The sequence below is a fragment of the Drosophila sulfurigaster genome, chromosome 3 (assembly GCF_023558435.1).
Source record: "Drosophila sulfurigaster albostrigata strain 15112-1811.04 chromosome 3, ASM2355843v2, whole genome shotgun sequence".
NCBI classification, from domain to species: domain Eukaryota; kingdom Metazoa; phylum Arthropoda; class Insecta; order Diptera; family Drosophilidae; genus Drosophila; species Drosophila sulfurigaster.
Window position 1 is genome coordinate 1109752 of NC_084883.1, and position 22960 is coordinate 1132711.

Here is a 22960-nt window from a genome sequence, read left to right on the forward strand (position 1 = left end):
TCATGACCACACATACACAGAACTACCACCGCACTGTCTCTCTACTCCCTTATCGACCGATGATCCCTTATCCTAACTACACAATGGAGAAAGGAACTAAACTCACCCCGCAGGCATAAGCCCAAGCGACATGACATCAAACTCATTAAGCTGACATTACATCTAATTAAAATCAGTGCAAGAGCTCTGCCTAAAATTTAATTTGACTTTAAGTCGACTGCCAGCTTGGTTTTGGGCCCAGATGCCAGAAGCCCCAAAGCAGCCAATGCCCTACAGCAAATTGCGAGTCCATGGCAATTTAGACGCTTTGCTTTGCCGGTGAACTGTGAACAGTACTCCCCACTTTCCACTTTGTTACGCCTACTGCTCAGACCCCAACCCAAACCCCAACCCCAACACAGACCCAGACCCAGACCCAGGTGCCGGGCGGCAGTCTGAACATAAAAATGTGTTAATAACATTGAACAGCATCGGAATTTATTAACAGGTTTATGATTTCCACAGCGCAGACCGGCGACTTTTACTAAATCGAATTGAAGAGAGCGAACGAACTCGAGCTTGGGAACTTTAATGTCAACGAGGGGCAAATCATTGGCAATTCAATAAGCTAAAGCCAAATGAGCTTTGAAAACTGCCCCAACGACTAGACTCCAGATACTTCCTTCCTTCCTGCATGGCCACGATATGCATACATACATTTTTATGGCCTGCCTATAAAAGCTTTCAATATTTCATTCGCTTTGCATTTATGCTTTTTTTTTCCTTTTACTGTTTTCGAGCCAACAAATAATTTCATAAACGCACCGCGGTGTCCCTTTCATCCTGTTTTTCGCATGAAGCGGGCTTGCGGTGCCTACAACAACCCCACATCGAACTCACTTTTGTTGCTCGTGTTGCCGTCGGCTCGTTGAGCCTCAAACCGAACCCGTGACTAGGGATGAGGACGAACAGAAGCAACAGCAGCAGCAGCAGCAGCAGCAGCAGCAGCTGCCTCCTGTTTGGCGGCTCTGTGGCTTGAAGTTGGGGTCGGGTCAGCTCTTCGCATTCGTATTATCCTTTTTATTGCGGGTATACACTCGCTTCCCACTCGCTCACCATGACCATTTACCGTTGCAGACTTTCGGCCAGTTCAAAATGTCAAGTTCAGTTCAATAACAACGCAAACGACACACGACTAACAAGCTGAGTCTACACTTCATGCACTTTTTGCGGTTTAAGTCGACCTGTTAATGCCCTCAAAAATCTACTTGAATTATGCTTCATTTAAGAAAACTGTCTGACAAAGCGTCAGTGTGTCCAGACTAAATGGGCCTAGGTTGAAGGAATGATACTGATGAAAACTAGATTAATGAAGGAAGCGATGGAATATTGTTGCGGCTAATAAGGATTTAAATTAAAATATCTTTATAAACTGAAAAATATTTATTTAACATTAAAATATTTTCATTATATTTATTACTTTCGAATTATCAAATAATATTCGCAAAAACTATAAAAACTATATATATTCTAATTATTTAGTTCATAAATAATTTAAAATATTAAGTAATTTATAAATATGAAATATTTGTATATCAAAAGTTCATTGCACCAATACTTTATAAAGAAAGACTTATCTTCGAACGTCTCGGAGAGGAGCTATAAATATACTTAATTGACAGCAAGTGGATTACTGCATTGGCTCAGCCAAGATTCGTATGCTCCTGTTATTTATTTTTTAATTTTTTGTTAGAGCCACGCCCCGAGAGCACACTGTTATCTGCCCTAGCTAATTTGACAAATGTAACGCATTCGTCACACTCCCAAAACAGAGAAATGGGAATCGTGAAACAAGAACAGGGAACCAGAAAACCCGCAGGGGAGACAGAGAAACCAGAAATCGAAACATTGCTGCATTACAATTTGGAAAATCAAATACAAAAGAGTGAAAATCGTTTGCCATTACACGCGATGAGCCAACCGACAATCAGACTGCCAGACAGAAAAACATATAGCCAATGGACGGGGTTAATGTGTGTGTGTGTGTGGGAGCTTTCCCTTCAAGCTGCTTTCTTTCCTCTCTGTGACATGCTATCTCTCAGAATGGGGTCGTGAACAGAGTTCGAGAGTGTCGTCGTTGAGCACTTGCTGGCAACAAATGAGTTATGAAGTGAGGATTTTGTGGTATTTGCTGGCTGGCACTGCTCATGTTTTATTGCCAACATCTTGGTGCTCACCTGGTTCGGTTGAGCTGAAGACGATGCATTAGCATGCCGGGAATTGCTCGTAAGTACCGCGTTTTCTGGGGTAATCCTTTACACGGTAAACAGATCTGAATTATTTGTGGAGCATCTAAATGAATGAGCTCATCTTCAAGGATACTGGGACACCTTAAACTAATTACGAGTGTTACACGAAATCAAAAATACATATATCTCTGAATGCTTCTTATAGTTACATTTATTTAAGTAGACTTCTTCCACCAGTCTAATCTGTCTTAATCCTTTTGCAATTGCAAATAGATGTCCACATCAGGACTCATAACAGGACTATTAGAAGCATAATTGAAGGAGTCCACGGTTTTACCACACTTGGCGACACTGTGATTACGCAACAAGTGAACCAGACCTAGTTTAGCCTGCAGAAGTCCAAGCCTCATGCCAATGCAGTTGCGGGGACCGATTCCAAAGGGCATATAGGCATCCATGTTGATCTTATCACGATTTACTGGCGCGAAGCGATCAGGATCATATTTCTCAGGGTCTGGCCAATACTGCAAATCAAAAGAAATAAATAATAATTAGTAAACATGCTAACAACATGTAGAAACACACTCTTACCTTTTCGTCACGATGAATTCCCAGAGTGGAAACATAAAAGGGCATACCGTTTGGCACCTCCAGATCATAGTAAGGCTTGAGAGTAAACTTTTCTCCCGTCTCAGGTTGGGCACATTCTCGTTCACTAAACCCTGCAATAGGATATTTCCGCAGCGTTTCATTTACCACCTGTGTGAGGTAAGGCATTTCCTGGATTCTCTCGTAGCTAATGAAATCCTCGTCTGCAAAATAATCACTTATCTCTCGGCGAAGACGCTCCTGTATGACAGTATTACGTGCCAATTCAAAAAGAGTCATCGTCATAGTCGAAGAGCTTGTCTCAAAGCCCGCTGTCTGGAAGGTAGCAGCATGGGCCACCAAATAAGCCAAATCCTCAGTTTTATTTTTATCGTTTTCTGGATGAGCAGCTGCTTCGCGTTTCATAGCCAATAGGACATCAATTAGATCATTGCGATGTAATCCAGATTTCTCACGCTCCGAAAGAACATACGAAATAGTATTCATAAAGAAATCCCTTGTTCGCTTCGAAAATGTTTTGACTCGTGCCAGAGAAGCCAATGTGGGAAACAAGAAAATTATGAAACTGTCCAAAACGCGCGACAAGTCGAAATTAAAGAACTCTGTATTCACTTTGAAGAACTCGCTATTTGTGTCCTTCAGAGCGTTGGCTTTGATCCCAAAAGCAATAGTCGCTATTAAGTCAGTGGTAAATCGGGAACAAATATCCTTAATGCATACTATAGAGTCAACAGGCAAACTCGCCAAGAGCTGTTCCAAATCTTTGCCAATCTATAAAATAGAAACTTATTTTTATAGTTTATTTTCATATCTTAGAGTACTTACTTCCACCATCAGCGGATACATTTGCTTGATCTTGCCGCTTGTAAACACCGGTGATATTTTACTCCTGACATTCTTCCAGTCCGAATTACGTACAAAGAATAAGTTGTTGTAGCCAAGAGGATCGTGAATGGGATCAGTTCTTATAACTCTATTCACAAAAAAGTTAAATTTCTTGATCATTACGGTCTTAATTAGATCAAGATCACGAATAATTATGCCCGGTCCTTTTAGCAAATAAACACCAATCAAAGGTTCCTCCTCGAATCCAGGTGTATTATACAGCATACTAAGTTGCTCGAAATATGGCACTTTTCCCGTCAGAAAACTGCGAAAGTTTCCAAAGATTGGTTTAGGCTTTATGGACTTAATGCCATGGCGACGCCAATAGCTATGAACTCGTTTCTGCCAGAGATAGAAGGCAAGAGCCAAACTGGCGATGAGTAAAATGATTTCAGTATACATCTGAGTTCTGGATTGCACTATGGACTGCCACTGCTGCATAGCCCATCTCAAGCTTTTATATACAACAATTCCACCTTAAAGCTTTCCATCTAAACGCATTTGTTTTCAAAACGTGTCGTCTCATTTTATTGCTGATATGCCATGACAAAGCGAAAACAATATGTTTGTATAGCAAGTGTGTATAGTTGTTGTTAAGGAATAACATTTGTTTGTAGGATTTATAATTTCTTGATCTACATTAACATCCAATGCTGATATCTGTAGGAATTTCATAAGTCTTCATTCAGTTTTCATAATACAAAAGTTATGACATACTGATTTTCTTCGGCCGTGATGATAATAAATATTCACACGCGAAATGCTTGAATACCCTGTATTTAAGTCTTAATAACTCGGGTATAATTCGAAAATAAAGAGAATACAAATTATTTTCCAGCATATTTGAGGTAAATATTTTCATATGTCATGTTATTGATATTTTGCCCATTTTTAACAGTATTTATTTATCAATTACAATACATTTATTTTAATCCATTACATGTTTACGGAAAATTTTCTATTTCAATTAAAAAATAATTCTTAACTTCAAATGACTATTTCCTTTTAAGACGATATTTAAACAAAATAATTTTATAAGGTAGTAAATGGTCGCCACTTCTAAATATAACAATTTTTGCCAACTCAAGAGAACCCCCTCGTTTATCAATTTGCTTAGTCAGAATTACTTTCGTTCTCTGCATGGGGGACTAACAACTAACTAATTTTGTTGTTCAATTATTATCAGTTCTTCGTTCAAGTGTTTGCTGATCGCTACTTTTGCTTATCATTGTTGTCTAGGTTCGTCAGAGAACAAAGAACCGGGGAAACCGTTTATGGTTTGTCTTGAGAAAACCCCTTGCCATTAAATATTTTACTCACGATCTCGCTAAATATTCCACTCACTCAATTTATTACTTTTTTTGCTCTCTCGTCATACTCTTCCGTCTCTCTCGCACACATTTTCTAACAGTGTTAGAGATGAATATAGTCAAGTATATAAAGAAGTTCATAATATGGAATTAAGGTATTGTATGTAGCTAAATCTTTAAGGGCAAAACTTTGAATTGGTGTAATCTAAAATCTATCTATCTATAATCTAAAATTGATCTAAATCAATTAATACAAGTAGCCATTTCTCCGCTGTTCATATAATAGAGAGGTGTTTCAAATTCATACAAACCATACAGCTCATGCTAAAACCATTTTAACCAGTCGCAATAAGTGCCTGTAAGAAATATGTTATATGTATAACATATACTGAAATAAGAAAATTAAAAAAATTCTCCTCACTAACTCTAATACTATCTAACATTCCGTGATTACATTCACCAATACAATCTTATTTTGTAACCTCTGGCAACTCTGTAAACACCAAACTTTTGGAAAACCTTTATTCTAATCAAAAAATAAAGATAATTTCTGGATAGTTTTCATCACTTAAAAATTAATTCGAGAATATGATCTCTTTTTAGACTTAGGTGTACAATACATGAGACAGAAAAAGCAATAACACTTTGCACATTGCACAACTGCTGCTCATTAAGTAAATTTATTGCAAAAGTAATCTTCAATACAAAAATACTTCTTTACATATCAATCCTTTTGCAGTCGTACATAGATGTCCACATTGCTTGCCATAAGAGGACTTTTCACCTCAAATTTAAATGAGTCAACGGTCTCATCACATTTGGTCACACTGTGTTTGCGCAACAAGTGTACTAAACCTAGTTTAGCCTGCAGAAGACCAAGTCTCATACCAATGCAGTTGCGGGGACCGATACCAAAAGGCATATAGGCATCCATGTTGATCTTATCACGATTTTCTGGCGCGAAGCGATCAGGATCATATTTCTCAGGGTCTGGCCAGTACTGCAACGCAAAAGAAACAAATAATTATTACTAAAATCAATAATACGCCTTTTGAAATAAGTATATACCTTTTCATCTCGTTGTATCGCCAAAGTTGAGACATAAAAGGGCATGCCATTTGGTACCTCCAGATCGTAGTAAGGCTGTAGAGTAAACTTTTCCCCCGACTCAGGTTGGGCGCATTCTCGTTCAACGTAGCCAGCGATAGGATACTTTCTCAAAGTCTCATTGACAACTTGACAAAGATAAGGCATTTCCTGCAAACGTTCATAGCTGATGTGGTCCTCATCCCCGAAGTATTCCTTTATCTCCGAGCGAAGTCGATCTTGGATCGCAGTATTGTGGACTAACTCAAAGAGCGTCATTGTCATAGTAGATGAACTAGTCTCAAATCCAGCTGTCTGAAATAGAGCAGCCTGGGCAACCAAAAACTCCAAATCTTTATTATTAAAATCATTTTTTTGAGATTTAGTCTCTCGTTTCATTGCCAGTAGAACATCGACTAGATCATTCCGTTGCACTCCAGACTTCTCACGCTCATCTAAAACGTAGGATATTGTACGAATAAAGAAATCTCTGGTCGGTTTTGGAAACATTTTGGCATGAACCAGAGAAGCCAATGATGGTAGTAGAAAAATGCAAAAACTATCCAAAAGCGTTTTTAAGCTGAGCTTAAAGAATTCTGTGTTAACCTTAAAGAACTCGCTATTGTCCATTTTCAAAGCATTAGCCTTGATTCCAAAAGCAATACTCGCTACAAGATCAATGGTAAATCGAGCACATTTATCCTTAATGCGAACAACAGAATTATCGGGCATTTTCGCTAAGTTGTCTTCTAGATCCTTACCAATCTGTAAAATGATAAATTAATTTCAATGTGTTTCATATAACATCAAGATGTACTTACATCCACCATCAGCGGATACATTTGCTTTATTTTACCACTGGTAAAGACAGGAGAGATTTTATTCCTGAGACCTTTCCAATCTGGACTTCGGGATAGTAAGAGATTATTGTAGCCAAGTGAATCGTGAATTGGATCTGTTTTCATAGCTCGATTCACAAAATAGTTGAACTTCTTGATCATCACAGTCTTAACTAGGTCGAGATCCCGCACAATTACTCCAGGACCCTTCAGGAAGTAAACTCCTATTAATGGCTCATTCTCAAATCCTTTGGCTGTGTGGAACAAACTAATTTGTTCAAAGAATGGAACTTTTCCAGTAAGAAAACTACGTATATTTCCAAAAATTGGCTCTGGTTTTATCGACTTCACACCATTTCGCTGCCAATAGCTATAAAAACGATTCTGCCAGATATAGAAAACAAGAGCAACACTGGCAAAAAATATAAAAAATTCCGTAAACATCTTTGCAGTTTACACTGTAGAACACGACTAACCGTAATGGCAACTTTCGAAATTATTTTTACCAAACCTCTTATCTCTATAGAGCTTTACTGATTAGCAGTGGAAAAGCTTAAAATGTGCATATTTCTAAGCACTGATATAGAACACGAACTTTTTTTAAAGCTTTTGCACAACTTGAAGACTATTTAAAATTTATAAGATTGTTGTGTCTTAACAATTCTGTTTGTGCTTTGCCATATTATGCTGATTAAAGGCGTGCATAATTTCATTCAAAACTAATTCCTACGATCCTTTTCCATATTAATTGCCGATTCATTATTACACTCGTCGTCTTACTTGGGGACTACCTCAATTTTTAATAGTACGTTTTTATAGTTTACCAATACTTTTTGCTTGGAAGCATAATACCCTGCACAGCTGTTAGACGACTATATTATATTATGAATATAATAGAATAGAGATGGACAGTGGCAATTTTACACATACAGTAAAGAGTGAATTCTTAAAACCAGAATAGTATTACAAAGTTCAATATTAATTAATCTTCAATCACTATATTACAATTCTACTCTTTCACTATGCATACTTTTAATAAATAAATTCTAAATCAAATTGTTGATTACGAACATCTTTGTATTTGTTTTCTCTGAAAAAGAAACTAAAATAAGACCTCGGAAAACATAACCGTGCTGCTCATGAAGTATATTTAATGAAAATTATATTTTCAATATAAAGTGCTTACATATTAATCCTTTTGTAGTCTCACGAATATGTCCACATTGCTTGCCATAAGTGCATTTTTCACCTCAAATTTAAAGGAATCAACTGTTTGTTCGCACTTAGCTACACTGTGATTACGCAATAGGTGAGCCAGACCTAGTTTAGCCTGCAGAAGTCCAAGTCTCATGCCAATGCAGTTGCGGGGACCGATACCAAAAGGCATATAGGCATCCATGTTGATCTTATCACGATTTTCTGGCGCGAAGCGTTCAGGATCATATTTCTCAGGATCTGGCCAGTACTGTAATATTAAAAAAATAAATTATTTTTAGTACAGTAATTAAACGGAATATTAAATTTAATGTATACCTTCTCATCTCGATGAATCGCAAGAGTTGACACATAAAACGGCATGCCACTCGGCACCTCAAAATCATAATAGGGCTTTAGAGTAAACTTTTCTCCTGATTGCGGTTGTGCGCATTCTCGTTCAACGAAGCCAGCGATAGGATACTTTCTCAAAGTCTCATTGACAACTTGATTAAGGTAAGGCATTTCCTGCAAACGTTCATAGCTGATGTGGTCCTCATCCCCGAAGTATTCCTTTATCTCCGAGCGAAGTCGATCTTGGATCGCAGTATTGTGGACTAACTCAAAGAGAGTCATGGTCATGGTAGATGAACTTGTCTCAAATCCAGCTGTCTGAAATAGACCAGCTTGGGCAACCAAATATTCCAAATCTTTATCATTAAACTCTTTTTTTTGAGACTGAGTCTCTCGCTTCAAGGCCAGTAGAACGTCGATTAGATCATTGCGTTGCACTCCTGATTTCTCACGTTCATTTAACACATAAGATATTGTACGAATAAAGAAATCCCTGGCCTTTTTTGGAAACAATTTGGCTTTCACCAGGGAAACCATTGATGGTATTAAAAAGATACAAGCAGTATCCAAAACTCTTTTTAAACTGAACTTAAAAAATTCAGAGTTAACATTATAGAACTCGCTATTGTCCATTTTCAAAGCATTAGCATTAATTCCAAAAGCTATACTTGCTATAAGATCGATGGTAAACCGAGCACATTTATCCTTAATTAGAACGACTGAATCAATGGGCACTTTTCCCAAGTTCTCTTCTAGATCCTTACCAACCTGTAAAATGATCGATTAATTTCTATGTATTTTATACATTATCAAGATGTACTTACATCCACCATCAGAGGATACATTTGCTTTATTTTTCCACTTGTAAAAACAGGAGAGATTTTATTCCTGAGAATTCTCCAATCCGGATTGCGCGAAAGTAAAAGATTATTGTGGCCGAGTGAATCATGAATGGGATCCGTTGTCATAACTCGATTCACAAAATAGTTGAACTTCTTGATCATCACAGTCTTGACCAGGTCAAGATCTCGCACAATTACTCCAGGACCCTTAAGGAAGTATACTCCGATTAATGGCTCGTCCTCAAATCCCTTGGTTGCGTGGAGAATACTGAGTTGTTCAAAGAAAGGAATTTTCCCAGTAAGAAAACTTCGTATATTTCCAAAAATTGGCTCTGGCTTAATTGATTTCACTCCATTACGCTGCCAAAAGCTATAAAATCGCTTCTGCCAGATATAAAAGAGAACTGCAACACTGGCAAAGAATATAAAGAATTCCGAAAACATCTTTCTAGTTTGTAGCGAAAAACACGACTTGCGGTGAATGCAAATGTTTCGGGGTATTTATACCAATCGTCTTATCGCTTCAGAGTTTTGCTGATACACGATGACACAGGTCAAAGTGTACACATGTGCAGTATGATATATACGACATCGAATATTTATGTAAATTTCTTAATGTTGTTATTTACAAATAGCTTCAACAATTTTCATCTCCCAATAATATTATTTTCATAAACTTATTGAAGATTCTTTTAAATTTCAACAGACTAACACTCAACCCTAGCGTGTAGCGGTTTTCGCAATATAATGATGAATGAGATCGTGCGTAATTTTATTCACTTCATTTTACTTACTACGAGTCACCTTATCAATTAGCAAGTCATTATTAGTTTCGTGGCCTTACTTTGAGAATATATCAATTTTATAATTTTGTTTTTTTTGTAGGAACTAGACTAACTAGACAGCACGTCGCAAAAATATAGGGTGTCACAATATCCATATCACAAAGAACATGGTAGTAGATTCGTAAATGAGCTCTCGATAGGGGTTTCAGTCTTAAAATAAACTTCTTAAAAGCTACAAGTTATATTTCAAAAATAGAAAAATAAATAATATTTTTATTTTTACACAAATTTCGGGTTTACGTATATTTTAACATTCTTGAATTACGGGTTTTCATTATATAATGAGAATTTTTATACCCGCTACCCATAGAGTAGAAGGGTATTATAACTTTGTAACGGCAGGAAATGTATGTAACATGTAGAAGGAGGCAACTCCGACCCCATAAAGTATATATATTCTTCATCAGCGTCAACAGCCAAGACGATCTAGCCACATCCGTCTCTCTGTCTGTCCGTATGTCCGTATGAACACCTAGATCTTAGAGACTATAAGAGATAGCATTTGTTATGTTTGCACGCAGATCAAGTTTGTTTCAAATTTTTGCCACGCCCACTTCCGCCCCGCAAATTGACAAAGATCGAATAACAAGCGTAATTTTAAAGCTAGAGCTTCGAGTTCTGGTGAGTACAATAATAACAAGAGTATTTATGATTTCTGAAAATTGATTGCGATCTGATAAAAATTGTGGAAGTTATTAAAGAAATACATTTGTATGGGCAATAACGCCTACTTATGTTACTAGGGGTCTTAGTTGCTTTGGCCGACAATCTGGTATATTGTGCCGTCTATGATATATTTTGAATGTGGTGCTATGTCGATATACCAAATATATCATTTGGTATATTTTCAATATTTTTCTAGTATGTTTGGTATATTTTGAAAATAATACCGTAATATTTTGCTTTTATTCAAAATGGATAGCGGATATCTCACAGTCCAATATGGGCAAAAAGTCCCGAATTGCGGCATTTTTACCATTTTCGAAGATAGAAACATGAAACTTTGTACACATACCTAAAAAATAAAGATCGAATTTCGGATTTTTTCTTTTTTCAATTGGACCACGCCTTTCTTCCCGCCCACCTTACCATGAGGTTATAATATTCGATTTTTTTTCTAGAAATTTGTTTTAAAATATTTCAATGTAATATATTTAATAAAATTAAACTAAATTTATTAAATTAATATATTTTAGCAAATTCGCATTTTAAATTTGATTTGGATCCATGCAAAATTAAATCAAAAATTAATTAGAGCCCAATATTAAGTTTTGTGACTCCATATTAGTTTATTCTTCACAAAGCTGTTCCTCCAACTCCAGGGAACTTTGCCCGAAAATTTCGAGTTCATTATCTCCGCCTTCTTCTACCTGATTATCATTATTGTCTACACATGCCCATGTTATTGGAGGCTTAATATCAGGAGATTCCAAAAGAGCTATAACATCTCTTGGTAGGCTTTTTTATAGTTTAATCTTTGGCGTTCCTTTAAATTTATAGTTGAAAGCAGTGGGTCAGAGAAATCTAATCCTCTATTTAACACATCTGATATAGTATTCAGGCGGCTGTTTTTCCTTGCATGAGAAAACATATCGAGTTTGTACAATTTTTTGCGCTCTTCTGACACATTTTCAATGTACTAGTACTTTATGCAAAATTTGAGACATTGGATACCACTTATAAGTATTAACGTATAAGTACATCAAGTACCTACTTTAACTTTTGATTGGCATTCCTCAAACTCACATTATGTAGCAATTAAAATTATATAAAAACTTTTCAAAACGTATTGCCACAATAGCATTGACTTTTCTGTTTCATAGACTAGTTCAAATGCTAATTTTCACTTTAACCTTGGTCCTGCCTAAGTATACGTCAATCGTTTACGACCAGTCTTTACGCGTGGAACATCATCTTAAAAAAACTCAATTATGAACGAGGATGCAAGCCTGTTGCATTTTCATAAACTAGTGTTACTCAATCCGAAAAACTGAATAAGCTTATCTTTTATTAAGATTTCCTGAACATCACTTAATTCATTTTCATCGATATTTTGCAAAACAAACTGCTTCACAGCAGTTTGTTGGCGGTTGTTTTTTGCTCCAAAAATCAAGCAACGTTGAAAAATAAGACGTAAATACAACTGCAACATTGAGTTTTGCCGTAAATCGGGCAAAAACGGGCAACAATGTTAATCACTATTTGATTGTTAACAGTTTGGTTAATAACATTCAGCTTTAATATTGCCTCGACCGGCCTAGACGCACTAGTTACACTCCACAGAAACACAAATATATTTGTTACCAGGGACCTAAAAACATACCAACAACACATTGCACGATTGGACAATATATCACATGTACTACAAATTTAGTGCCAATAATTAATATTAGATACCTTGACGATTAAATTCCATATTCAAGCTTTTTTTGTTTGATTTAATATTTGAATATAAAATTGACAGAAAAAATCACAAATTTTCCCGCCAATTTCTTTTTTTTAGAGGGTCCAGACCATAGTCTTTAAATATGAGCGAATAACAAATTACCTACGAAGTCTAAAATTTTTTAAAAATATGTTTCAGTATCCTTAAGTATTCTAATTAAAAAAATAAAGTCAATTTAATGATACCGAACACAAAAAAAAAATGTAAAAATGCCGCACCTTGCGACTTTTTGCCTATAGTGCACTGAAAAACACCACTAACCGTAATGACAACTTTTGAAATTATGTTTACCAAAGCTCTTATCTCTATGGAGCTTTACTGATTAACGATGGAAAAGCTTAAAATATACATATGTACTATATATGCACAAGGTGATATAGAACACGAACTTTTGAGTAAGCTTTTGCACAACTTCTTCAACTTATTGAAGACTGTTGAAAATTTATAAGATTGTTGTGACTTAGCAATTCTTTTTGTGCTTTCGCAATATTATGCTGATTAAAGGCGTGCATAATTTCATTCAAAACTAATTCCTACGAGCCTTCTCCTTATCAATTGCCCATTCATTTTTTCATTCGTCGTCTTACTTGGGGACTACCTCAATTTTTAACAGTACGTTTCTATAGTTTAGCAATACTTTTTGCTTGGAAGCATAATAACCTGGCAGCTGCTACTAGAGGTTATATTATGAATACTAGAGATGGACAGTGGCAATTTTACACATACAGTATGAAGTGAAGTCTTAAAACCAGAATAGTATTACAAAGTCCAATATTTATTAATCTTCAATCACCATATTAGAATTCTACTCTTTCAATATGCCTACTTTTAATTCAAAACTTCTAAATTACGAACATTTTTGTATTTGTTTTGTCTGAAAAAGAAAATAAGACAAAAATAAGACCTAGAAAAACATAACCGTGCTGCTCATGAAGTATTTAATGAAAATTATATTTTCAATATAAAATGACTACATATTAATCCTTTTGTAGACGCACAATTATGTCCACATTGCTTGTCATAAGTGCACTTTTCACCTCAAATTTAAAGGAATCAACTGTTTGTTCGCACTTAGCTACACTGTGATTATGCAACAAGTGAACTAAACCTAATTTAGCCTGCAGAAGTCCAAGTCTCATGCCAATGCAGTTGCGGGGACCGATGCCAAAAGGCATATAGGCATCCATGTTGATCTTATCACGGTTCTCTGGCGCGAAGCGTTCAGGATCATATTTCTCAGGATCTGGCCAGTACTGTAATATTAAAAAAATAAATTATTTTTAGTACAGTAATTGAACGGAATATTAAATTTAATGTATACCTTCTCATCTCGATGAATCGCAAGAGTTGACACATAAAAAGGCATACCACTTGGCACCTCAAAATCATAATAGGGCTTTAGAGTAAACTTTTCCCCCGACTCAGGTTGGGCGCATTCTCGTTCAACGAAGCCAGCGATAGGATATTTTCTCAAAGTCTCATTGACAACTTGATTAAGGTAAGGCATTTCCTGCAAACGCTCATAACTGATGTGGTCCTCATCTCCAAAGTATTCCTTTATCTCCGAGCGAAGTCGATCTTGGATCGCAGTATTGTGTACTAACTCAAAGAGAGTCATTGTCATGGTAGATGAACTAGTCTCAAATCCAGCTGTCTGAAATAGAGCAGCTTGGGCAACCAAATATTCCAAATCATTATCATTAAATTCTTTTTTTTTTTTGAGATTGAGTCTCTCGCTTCATTGCCAGTAGAACGTCGATTAGATCATTGCGTTGCACTCCAGATTTTTCACGTTCATTTAACACAAAAGATATTGTACGAATAAAAAAATCTCTGGCCTTTTTTGGAAACATCTTGGCTTTCACCAGAGAAACCATTGATGGTATTAAAAAGATACAAACAGTATCCAAAACTCTTTTTAAACTGAGCTTAAAAAATTCAGAGTTAACATTATAGAACTCGCTATTGTCCATCTTCAAAGCATTAGCCTTGATTCCAAAAGCAATACTCGCTATAAGATCGATGGTAAACCGAGCACATTTATCCTTAATTTGAACGACTGAATCAACAGGCACTTTTCCCAAGTTCTCTTCTAGATCCTTACCAGCCTGTAAAGTAATCAATTAATTTCAATGTATTTTTTTATAATCTCAAGTTGTACTTACATCCACCATCAGAGGATACATTTGCTTTATTTTACCACTGGTAAAGACAGGAGAGATTTTATTCCTGAGACCTTTCCAATCCGGAGTTCGGGATAGTAAGAGATTGTTGTATCCAAGTGAATCGTGAATTGGATCCGTTGTCATAACTCGATTCACAAAATAGTTGAACTTCTTGATCATCAGAGTCTAAACCAGGTCAAGATCTCGAACAATTACTCCAGGACCGTTTAGGAAGTATACTCCGATTAATGGCTCATTCTCAAATCCCTTGGTTGCGTGGAGAATACTGAGTTGTTCAAAGAAAGGAACTTTGCCAGTCAAGAAACTACGTATATTTGCAAAAATTGGCTCTGGCTTAATTGATTTCACTCCATTACGCTGCCAAAAGGTATAAAAACGCTTCTGCCAGATATAGAAGACAAGTGCAGCACTGGCAAAAAATATAAAGAATTCCGTAAACATCTTTTTAGTTTGTAGCGAAATACACAACTTACTGGGAAAGCAAATGTTTGGTGGTATTTATACCAATCGTCTTATCGCTTCAGAGTTTTGCTGATACACGATGACATAGGTCAATATGTGCAGTATATATGGTATAAACGACCTTGAATATTTATGTAAATTTCTTGATGTTATCACTTAAAAATAGCTTATAAAATTTGTATCTTCCAATGACATTGTTTTCATAAAGTTATTGAAAATTCTTTTACATTTCATCAGACTTGCACTCAATCTTAGTGAAGCAATTTTCGCAATATAATGATGAATGAGATCGTGCGTAATTTTATGCACTTCATTTTACTTACTACGAGTCACCTTATCAATTAGCAAGTCATTATTAGTTTCGCAATATAATGTTGAATAAGATTTTACTTACTACGAGTCACCTTATCAATTAGCAAGTCATTTTTAATTTCGCGGCCTTTCTTTGAGACTATATCAATTTTATAATTTTGTTTTTCTTTTGTAGGGCATTCCTCTCTGATAACAAACTAGACCAACTAGACAGCGCGTCGCAAAAATATAGGGTGTCACAATATCAATATCTGAAAGAACATGGTTAAGTTCAAGAGTTGTAGATTTTTAAATGAGCTCTCAGTCTTTAAACAAACTTTTCAAATTTACAAGTTACATTTGAATAATAGGAAAATAAATAATATATTTATTTTTTCAAAAATTTCAGGTTTATGTATAAAATAACATTCTCGAATTAGAATTTTTAATTTTCGATTTAATAAAAATATTACAAATCTGTTTTAAAACATTTTGTAATATAAGACGACTGTGCGAACAAATAATCTCTTTCATTACACTATTTGTGTACTATTAATTTGATCAAAATAAGAAACTTTTAAAAGTTTTTCTATAGAATAAGGAACAATTTAATGCACCTTGATATAAAATGACGACGGCGAAGTTAGGGACAATCTGGCTAGTTCCATAAATTATTGCTCCTCCTATTTCTTTATTTATTTGTCTGCTATTCTCTCTTATGTTATTGATCTTCGATTCTTACGAGGTTTACCTTTCTATATTTCTTCCATCCAATCCATAAATACATGTTTTGCAATTCTCATACTTTGCAATTTAATAAGCTATGAATTACTTAAGAATCGTCAAAATAAATAAACGAAGTTGTGGGTCATTGGGTCATCTTGGAGTGAAATGACAAATGCCCCAAACCAGTGTCGCGAACTACCCCAAAATATGCAAGTTGAACCCCTGGTTGAAGAACACAAATTAGATTATATCAGCAGCGGTGGCATTACGAACTTCATTGGACAATGGCATAATTATGCAATGAGCAACCCTCGTCGCAAATCGTCGCAAGGCAATACTCGAACTGCCGTGCCAGATGTTATCGTGAAAACGTTTACCGTTCGACTGTCCCCAGTCTTCAGACCCTGCTCAAAATTATGATGGAACACGCGACACAGCACACGGGGCTGCTTCACTCTTCTCTTTTCTTTCTGCCTCTATCTCTGTCTCGCTTTTTAATAATATGCACTTTGAGATTTTCTGCCCCTATCTGGTCAGCAGCTTTTGTTTTCTTCCTTATTTTTTTGGCACATGGCATGGGGTCGGGTGTGGCCAGTGGTCAAACCCTTGAGAACAAGTTCCGATCAAACAGGTTTTCGCAGTTGCATGCCGTACAAACATACGACCCCCTCATCAACAGTAGCATCAAGTCAAAGGCTTACACATTTCATTGATGTTGCTGATGCATGCGCCCTGCCAGGCTCAACAGGGTAGACCAAGGCAGGGGTAGAGGCAGGAAAGGTCCTGGGGCAACTTGCAACCTAGGGTATTAAGTCCGCGTGACATTTTTTAAATTAAACAAGATCCAGCAACAAATAATAACAACTTACTACAGCAGTGGCTTGCGCGATTCAATTTTTGTATGTGTGTGTGTGTGTCTACGACAATCCTAGTTAGGGTTGCTGCATGCAGTGCATTCGATAAAGGGCTTAAGGGTTGGAACAAAGTCCGAAGAGGGTTGTCCCTGATCAATTCCATTGACCAAATGTTAGAGCTGCTTTACTGACCAAAAATTCCAATAACCGAATATAAAAGTGACCAATTACTAGTGAGCTATATATACTTAACAACCCTATGCCATATTTCAACTCAGTGATAAAAGTCTTAACTCTAATCTATAAATAATATTTCTGCTGCCGAGTGGATTAAAGCTCATAACAAACATCATTGCAATTGCCTGATGTTCGTAATTATAAATTAAAGTAGTCAATCTCGATCTCCATCTGGTTGAATCAGCGCAATCATCTTTCTACCCAAAACTTTTCTGTGTTAGTAATTTTTATAAATAACTAAATAAGAAATAAGAATTCGATCCATTTGATTAGACTTTTTAGTTTAAATTTTAGTTGCTTTAGAACTAAAGTATCACATTTCTATGTATTTATATTCCATGGAAAAGTCAATCGCCATTTAACGATTTTATGAACATGCATATTCTTAGTCAAACACAATCTTTTCTTAATCTCTTAAAGACTTCTTTTAGAATAATTTTTAATATAACATCTTCATTCGGTTTCTTTAAATGACATTCTTTAAAAGTCAGACCCTTGATTCAGCCACCTTGTCTCAAGTGTTTCCATCAACTCTTGAAGTAAGTTTCTTAGACGTGTGTTTCCCCTTATGTTCAACTTCCACAAAAGTTAAACAAGCTCAACTTCCTTCATCTATATCTGTGCTCTCAATTGCACAAGTCCCTTCTAGATTTAACTCCTTTTCAACTGAAATTCACTTAACTTCATGCTGAATATCCACTGAAATAACCACACCTGTCCCATCGGCTGCAACTTTTCTCTCCTTTTCTTACTCTATCACTCCTCTGTTCGTGTAGCCAACTTTCCGACTTCGATTCGGCATGTGATGGGCAAACCCCTCTATAATGGCTCGTCGATGGTTATGAATGCATAATTTCATTCCAAAAATTGCTGCTTCCTTCTTTTCTTTGCGACTCTGACTCGCTCTTTTCTTTTCTGTTCTGTTCTGTTCTGTTCTTTTCTGTTCTTTTCTATACTTTACCCTCGGACTATTTGCCTGCTTTGCCAATGCTGTCGTGGCTGCTTGTGCATATTTCACCGCGGAGCACACACAATCGCACGGGGTCTGATCCTTCTAGCCTTTCACGGTCACACCTCACCCCACTTGAATCTAACGCATTCCATCTCCCCTCAGCCATGGTTTTGAATATGTTAGGGTAAAGAGGTCTGCCAAATCTGGTTTATAGTCGCGCTTATAAAAAACACACAACAACATTAAAACTCCCCACGATGGTACATGGACGAACGCAGGTTTAGGGTGAGGAAAAGGGGACAACGATGAGGGTGAGGGCAATGGGATTCGGGTAGAGAACGAGCCAAGTTAGACCGGCCGAGGGGCCAGTTCATATGGTGTAGAAGGCCGGTCTAGCCGCTGCGCTAATATCTACATAAATACATGCAACACGCTGCTTCCGGTGTTGAAAGTTCCATTTCACAAAAGTCCACGACTTCATGTTGATGTGATGTTGATGTTGATGATGATGACGATGGCAACGGGCACGAAACCCAAATGAGGACTAGGCGGCTCTCGTGGTTGTCCTGATGAAGGCGAAAGCAATGGTGGTGATGGTAGGCGTGTGAAGGACGCAAGTAAGAAGGGCCCCCAAGTTTGGGGACAGTAACAGTGGTAGCAATCCAAGCAATATTTCACCAAAATAATAAACTATATTTATTGAATCGAATCAATTCAATCACGTTGCAATCGCAGCAAGATGTCCACATCGGATGACAACACGGGACTTAATGGCTGGAATTTGATCGACTCCACCGTCTTATCACACTTGAGCACTTTGTGATTGCGCAACAAGTGAACCAGACCCAACTTAGTTTGCAGAAGACCAAGTCTCATGCCAATGCAATTCCGAGGACCAATGCCAAATGGCATATAGGCATCCATATTGATATTGTCACGATTTTCCGGAGCAAAGCGTTCGGGATCGTACTTATCCGGATCTGGCCAGTACTGCAAAAATAAATAAACAATTATTAGTAAAATCACTCAGAAATAAAGCGAACTGTAGTACCTTTTCATCTCGATGTATAGCCAGAGTGGACACATAGAAGGGCATGCCACTGGGTACCTCCAGATCGTAGTATGGTTTCAACGAAAACTTTTCTCCGGACTCGGGTTGCAAGCATTCCCTCTCAGCATAGCCGACAATGGGATACTTTCTCAAAGTCTCATTGACAACTTGACTAAGGTAGGGCATTTCCTGCAAACGCTCATAGCTGATGTGATCTTCATCACCAAAGTATTCCTTGACCTCTGCCCGCAATCGATCTTGCAATTTGTTATTGAGTGCCAATTCATAAAGTGACATGGTCATGGTAGATGAGCTAGTCTCAAAGCCTGCTGTCTGAAATAGAGCAGCTTGAGCCACCAAATAGTCCAATTTGAGAGCTTTCTCTCCCTTTTCTGATTGAGCAGCTGCTTCTTGTTTCATAGCCAACAGAACATCAATTAAATCATTGCGATGCACTCCAGATTTCTCACGCTCCGATAAAACATAAGAAATGGTTCGAAAGAAGAAATCGCTCGTTTTCTTCGAGAACAACTTGACACGAGCTATGGAAGCCAAAGCGGGTAGCATGAAGATAATGCCAAGATCCAAAGCGCGTTGCCAGCACAATTCAAAGATTGCCATATTATAATTAAAGAATTCACTTTTTATATTGCTAAGAGAATTCGCTTTCACGCCAAAAGCGATAGTTGCTATAAGATCTGTGGTAAACCGCGCACAAGTATCCTTAATCCGAATCTCAGAATCAGTGGGCACTTTTTGAATGTTCGATTCCAGATCTTTGCCAATCTGTAAAACAATTTAAATCAATTAGCTTTTCCTGTCCCCTTTTCTATAAATCGATGTAGACTTACTTCCAACATGAGTGGATACATTTGCTTGATCTTGCCGCTGGTAAACACAGGCGAAATCTTGTTGCGAAGACCCTTCCATTCCGGACTGCGGACGAAGAATAGATTGTTATAGCCGAGGGGGTCGCGATGTGGATCAGTTTGAAGAGCTCGATTCACAAAGTAATTGAACTTCTTAATCATTATAGTCTTGATGAGGTCAAGATCACGTACAAGTATGGCGGGACCCCTAAGCAAATAGACACCGATCAAAGGTTCGTTCTCAAATCCTTTGGCCGTGTGAAGCAAACTCATCTGCTCAAAGAAGTTCACCTTTCCAGTAAGGAAAGCTTTCACATTGCCTACGATGGGCAGCGGTTTGATACATTTGACCCCATTGCGTTGCCAATAGGTATGGGTTCGCTTCTGCCAGATAATGAACACGGTCACTAAACTGGTTATCAGTAATAGAAGCTCCGTAAACATTGTGTTCGCTCCGTACGTAGATTTGCGACTACTGCGTATTTCAGCTCTCGCGCTTGCTTATAAGTAAGTAAACAAGATTTGCTTTCTCAGAGTGTCGCGTGAATATTTTAATTTGCCGATCGGCGATGACAATGCAGAAAGTGACAATGCGAAATGTTTGCGTACCCTGTTTTAATTGAATGTTTTGTGGGGAATTATTGTACTTTTGGTAATTTCAATTATTTAATGTTTTGCTGAGGTTGCTTAACATTATCGAAGAATGTTTCTTAATTCAATTAGTGGAATTAATACTTATTTTCAAGTATGTATATAAGCTATTTTAAGAATTATTAATATCTTCTTTATAAATAGATACTTAGATTGCCAGTTCGATTGCTAGCTTTAAAAATGTATAAAATTATTTTCAAATATCTGTATTATAAACCAGACTATTAACAATCGTTCGTTATACGAATAAACTAAACTACTACACTTAAAGATGATAAACTATATTCTTCTTATCAATTAAACCTTGTGTGTCGAATTCATTGATAATGCGTTGACCGTCAAGTCAAAAGACCTCCCTGATAAAATTTGAATTGATGTAAAACTGTAATTACGGAATATATTGTTTTCTACGCAGTATAATCTAAGAGCTAAACAGGGTACCTCTTAGTCGGACACTTGAATTGCACAGAACGCGGCACGATTGGACAGTAAACTCTCCTTATCATATGCTCAGTCAGTGTTACTTACGAAGTCGGCCACTGTGACATGCTCAATTCTTTTTTGCTTAGTGTTAATCAAGTTTTGTATCAGTGTTTGGCGCCCCCCTTTTCCGTGCTTTTTTCTCGCCTCTTTCCCCCTTAGCAGCACATTCACGGAAATCGGTTTCGGTCTCGGTCTCGTGTTTAGTCTCACATTAGCGTATTGACTGCCCGCCCGTCCCGCTCCCCACTCTTCACTCGACACTCGTCGCCCGTCGTCGAGTGGTAAACGATGCGACGCCGTTTCGGCTTTGACTTCGGGTTTGGGTGGCTCGGGTGGCTTGGAAAGTTTAGCCAGGGGCGCCGTCTGCTTTAGCTATCGCTTTGGGGTGTGGTCTTTGGCTTTGCTATCGTTGCTAGTTGCAGCCCTCGCCACCCACTGGGCTACCCCTTCTCGACTCCTTATCGTCTCTCGTGCTGTGGCTGCGTCTGCGGCTGTTTGTTTGTTTGTTTGCCTTGCCTTTCGCTGGCTTCTTTCGTTCGCAACTCCCACTTCCTTTGCAACTCTACCCTCCGCCCTACCCGCTGAGGCGGACACATACTTCAGTAACTGCCAGTTGAACGCATATTGACGCTTATTAATATTTACATTTTTATTTGTATTTTGGGTTTTTTGCTGCTGCTCCCGGAAGAATTTTGGACGCCGTTGATTAAGCGCTGAACAATGTTGCGACAGCGAAAAAAAAATATGAAGAATAATAAATGTTTTTGATTGCTCCCTTTTTTAATTGTCATACAATTTAAGCCAGTTTGGAAGCCGTGCCACATGCATTTTGTTTTTCTGTAAATATGAATAATCATAAGAAGGGTAGTTAATTTTTATACCCGCTACCTATAGTGTAAAAGGGTATTATAACTTTGTTCCGGCAGGAAATATATGTAAGAGAAATAAGGAAGCATCTCCGACCCTATAAAGTAATAAAGTTGATCAGCGTCAACACCCGAGACGATATAGCCATGCCCGTCTGTCCGTTCGTTTTTATGAACACATAGATCTCAGAGACTATAAGAGATAGAAACTTGTTATATTTGCCCGCAGATCAAGTTTGTTTCAAATTGTTGCCACGCCCACTTCAACTCCCGAAAATTGACAAAACTCCAATAACAAGCGTATTTTTAAGCTAGAGTCGCGATCAGATAAACATTGTCGAAAGTATAGAAATAGTTTTGTATGGGCAAAAACGCCAACCTACTAGGGATCTTTTTGCTTTGGCTAAAAATCTGGTATATTTTGGACTGTATGGTATATTTTAATTTAGTATTTAGTATTTTTGTGGTGTATTATTTTGATATTTTTAAAGATTAATGCAGCTCTGTTTTCTTTTTATGGGTACCGGGCATCTCACAGTCGAGCACACTCGACTGCAACTTTCTTACTAGTTTTTGTTAAGTTCAAGATCGAAAATAAATTGAGAATAATATATATACTTGCTAACAAACGATAAAGGCAAATGAGTTTAACAAAAACTAATTTATTATTTATATAACATAAATATATAAATAT

At 37.1% G+C, this 22960-nt stretch overlaps 4 protein-coding genes and 1 pseudogene across 4 annotated transcripts in view; all 5 read right to left on the reverse strand.

Annotated features, from left to right (window-relative positions):
* Positions 1 to 559: 559 nt before the first annotated feature.
* Positions 560 to 22960, reverse strand: part of LOC133840973 (uncharacterized) — a 48856-nt gene continuing 26455 nt past the window's right edge. The window contains exon 4 of the mRNA XM_062273201.1: positions 560 to 572. The gene's annotated coding sequence lies outside the window, so the exon portion shown is untranslated. The remainder of the gene's footprint in view (positions 573 to 22960) is intronic.
* Positions 2418 to 9820, reverse strand: LOC133845038 (uncharacterized). The gene is made up of 9 exons (XM_062279373.1): positions 9330 to 9820; positions 8491 to 9273; positions 8149 to 8422; positions 6940 to 7211; positions 6101 to 6883; positions 5921 to 6032; positions 3663 to 4198; positions 2820 to 3608; positions 2418 to 2752 (listed from the first exon to the last, which is right to left on the reverse strand). The coding sequence occupies exons 1-9, from the start codon at positions 9789 to 9791 to the stop codon at positions 2477 to 2479; spliced, it is 4287 nt and encodes a 1428-aa protein (XP_062135357.1). The 5' UTR covers positions 9792 to 9820; the 3' UTR covers positions 2418 to 2476.
* On the reverse strand, positions 5654 to 7442 carry LOC133840970 (probable cytochrome P450 6w1). The gene is made up of 3 exons (XM_062273198.1): positions 6940 to 7442; positions 6101 to 6883; positions 5654 to 6032 (listed from the first exon to the last, which is right to left on the reverse strand). The coding sequence occupies exons 1-3, from the start codon at positions 7399 to 7401 to the stop codon at positions 5757 to 5759; spliced, it is 1521 nt and encodes a 506-aa protein (XP_062129182.1). The 5' UTR covers positions 7402 to 7442; the 3' UTR covers positions 5654 to 5756.
* LOC133840969 (probable cytochrome P450 6w1) lies at positions 13537 to 15309 on the reverse strand (annotated as a pseudogene).
* Positions 18729 to 20749, reverse strand: LOC133840968 (probable cytochrome P450 6w1). The gene is made up of 3 exons (XM_062273197.1): positions 20249 to 20749; positions 19398 to 20183; positions 18729 to 19336 (listed from the first exon to the last, which is right to left on the reverse strand). Exons 1-3 carry the CDS (start codon positions 20708 to 20710, stop codon positions 19061 to 19063), a joined length of 1524 nt encoding a protein of 507 aa, XP_062129181.1. The 5' UTR covers positions 20711 to 20749; the 3' UTR covers positions 18729 to 19060.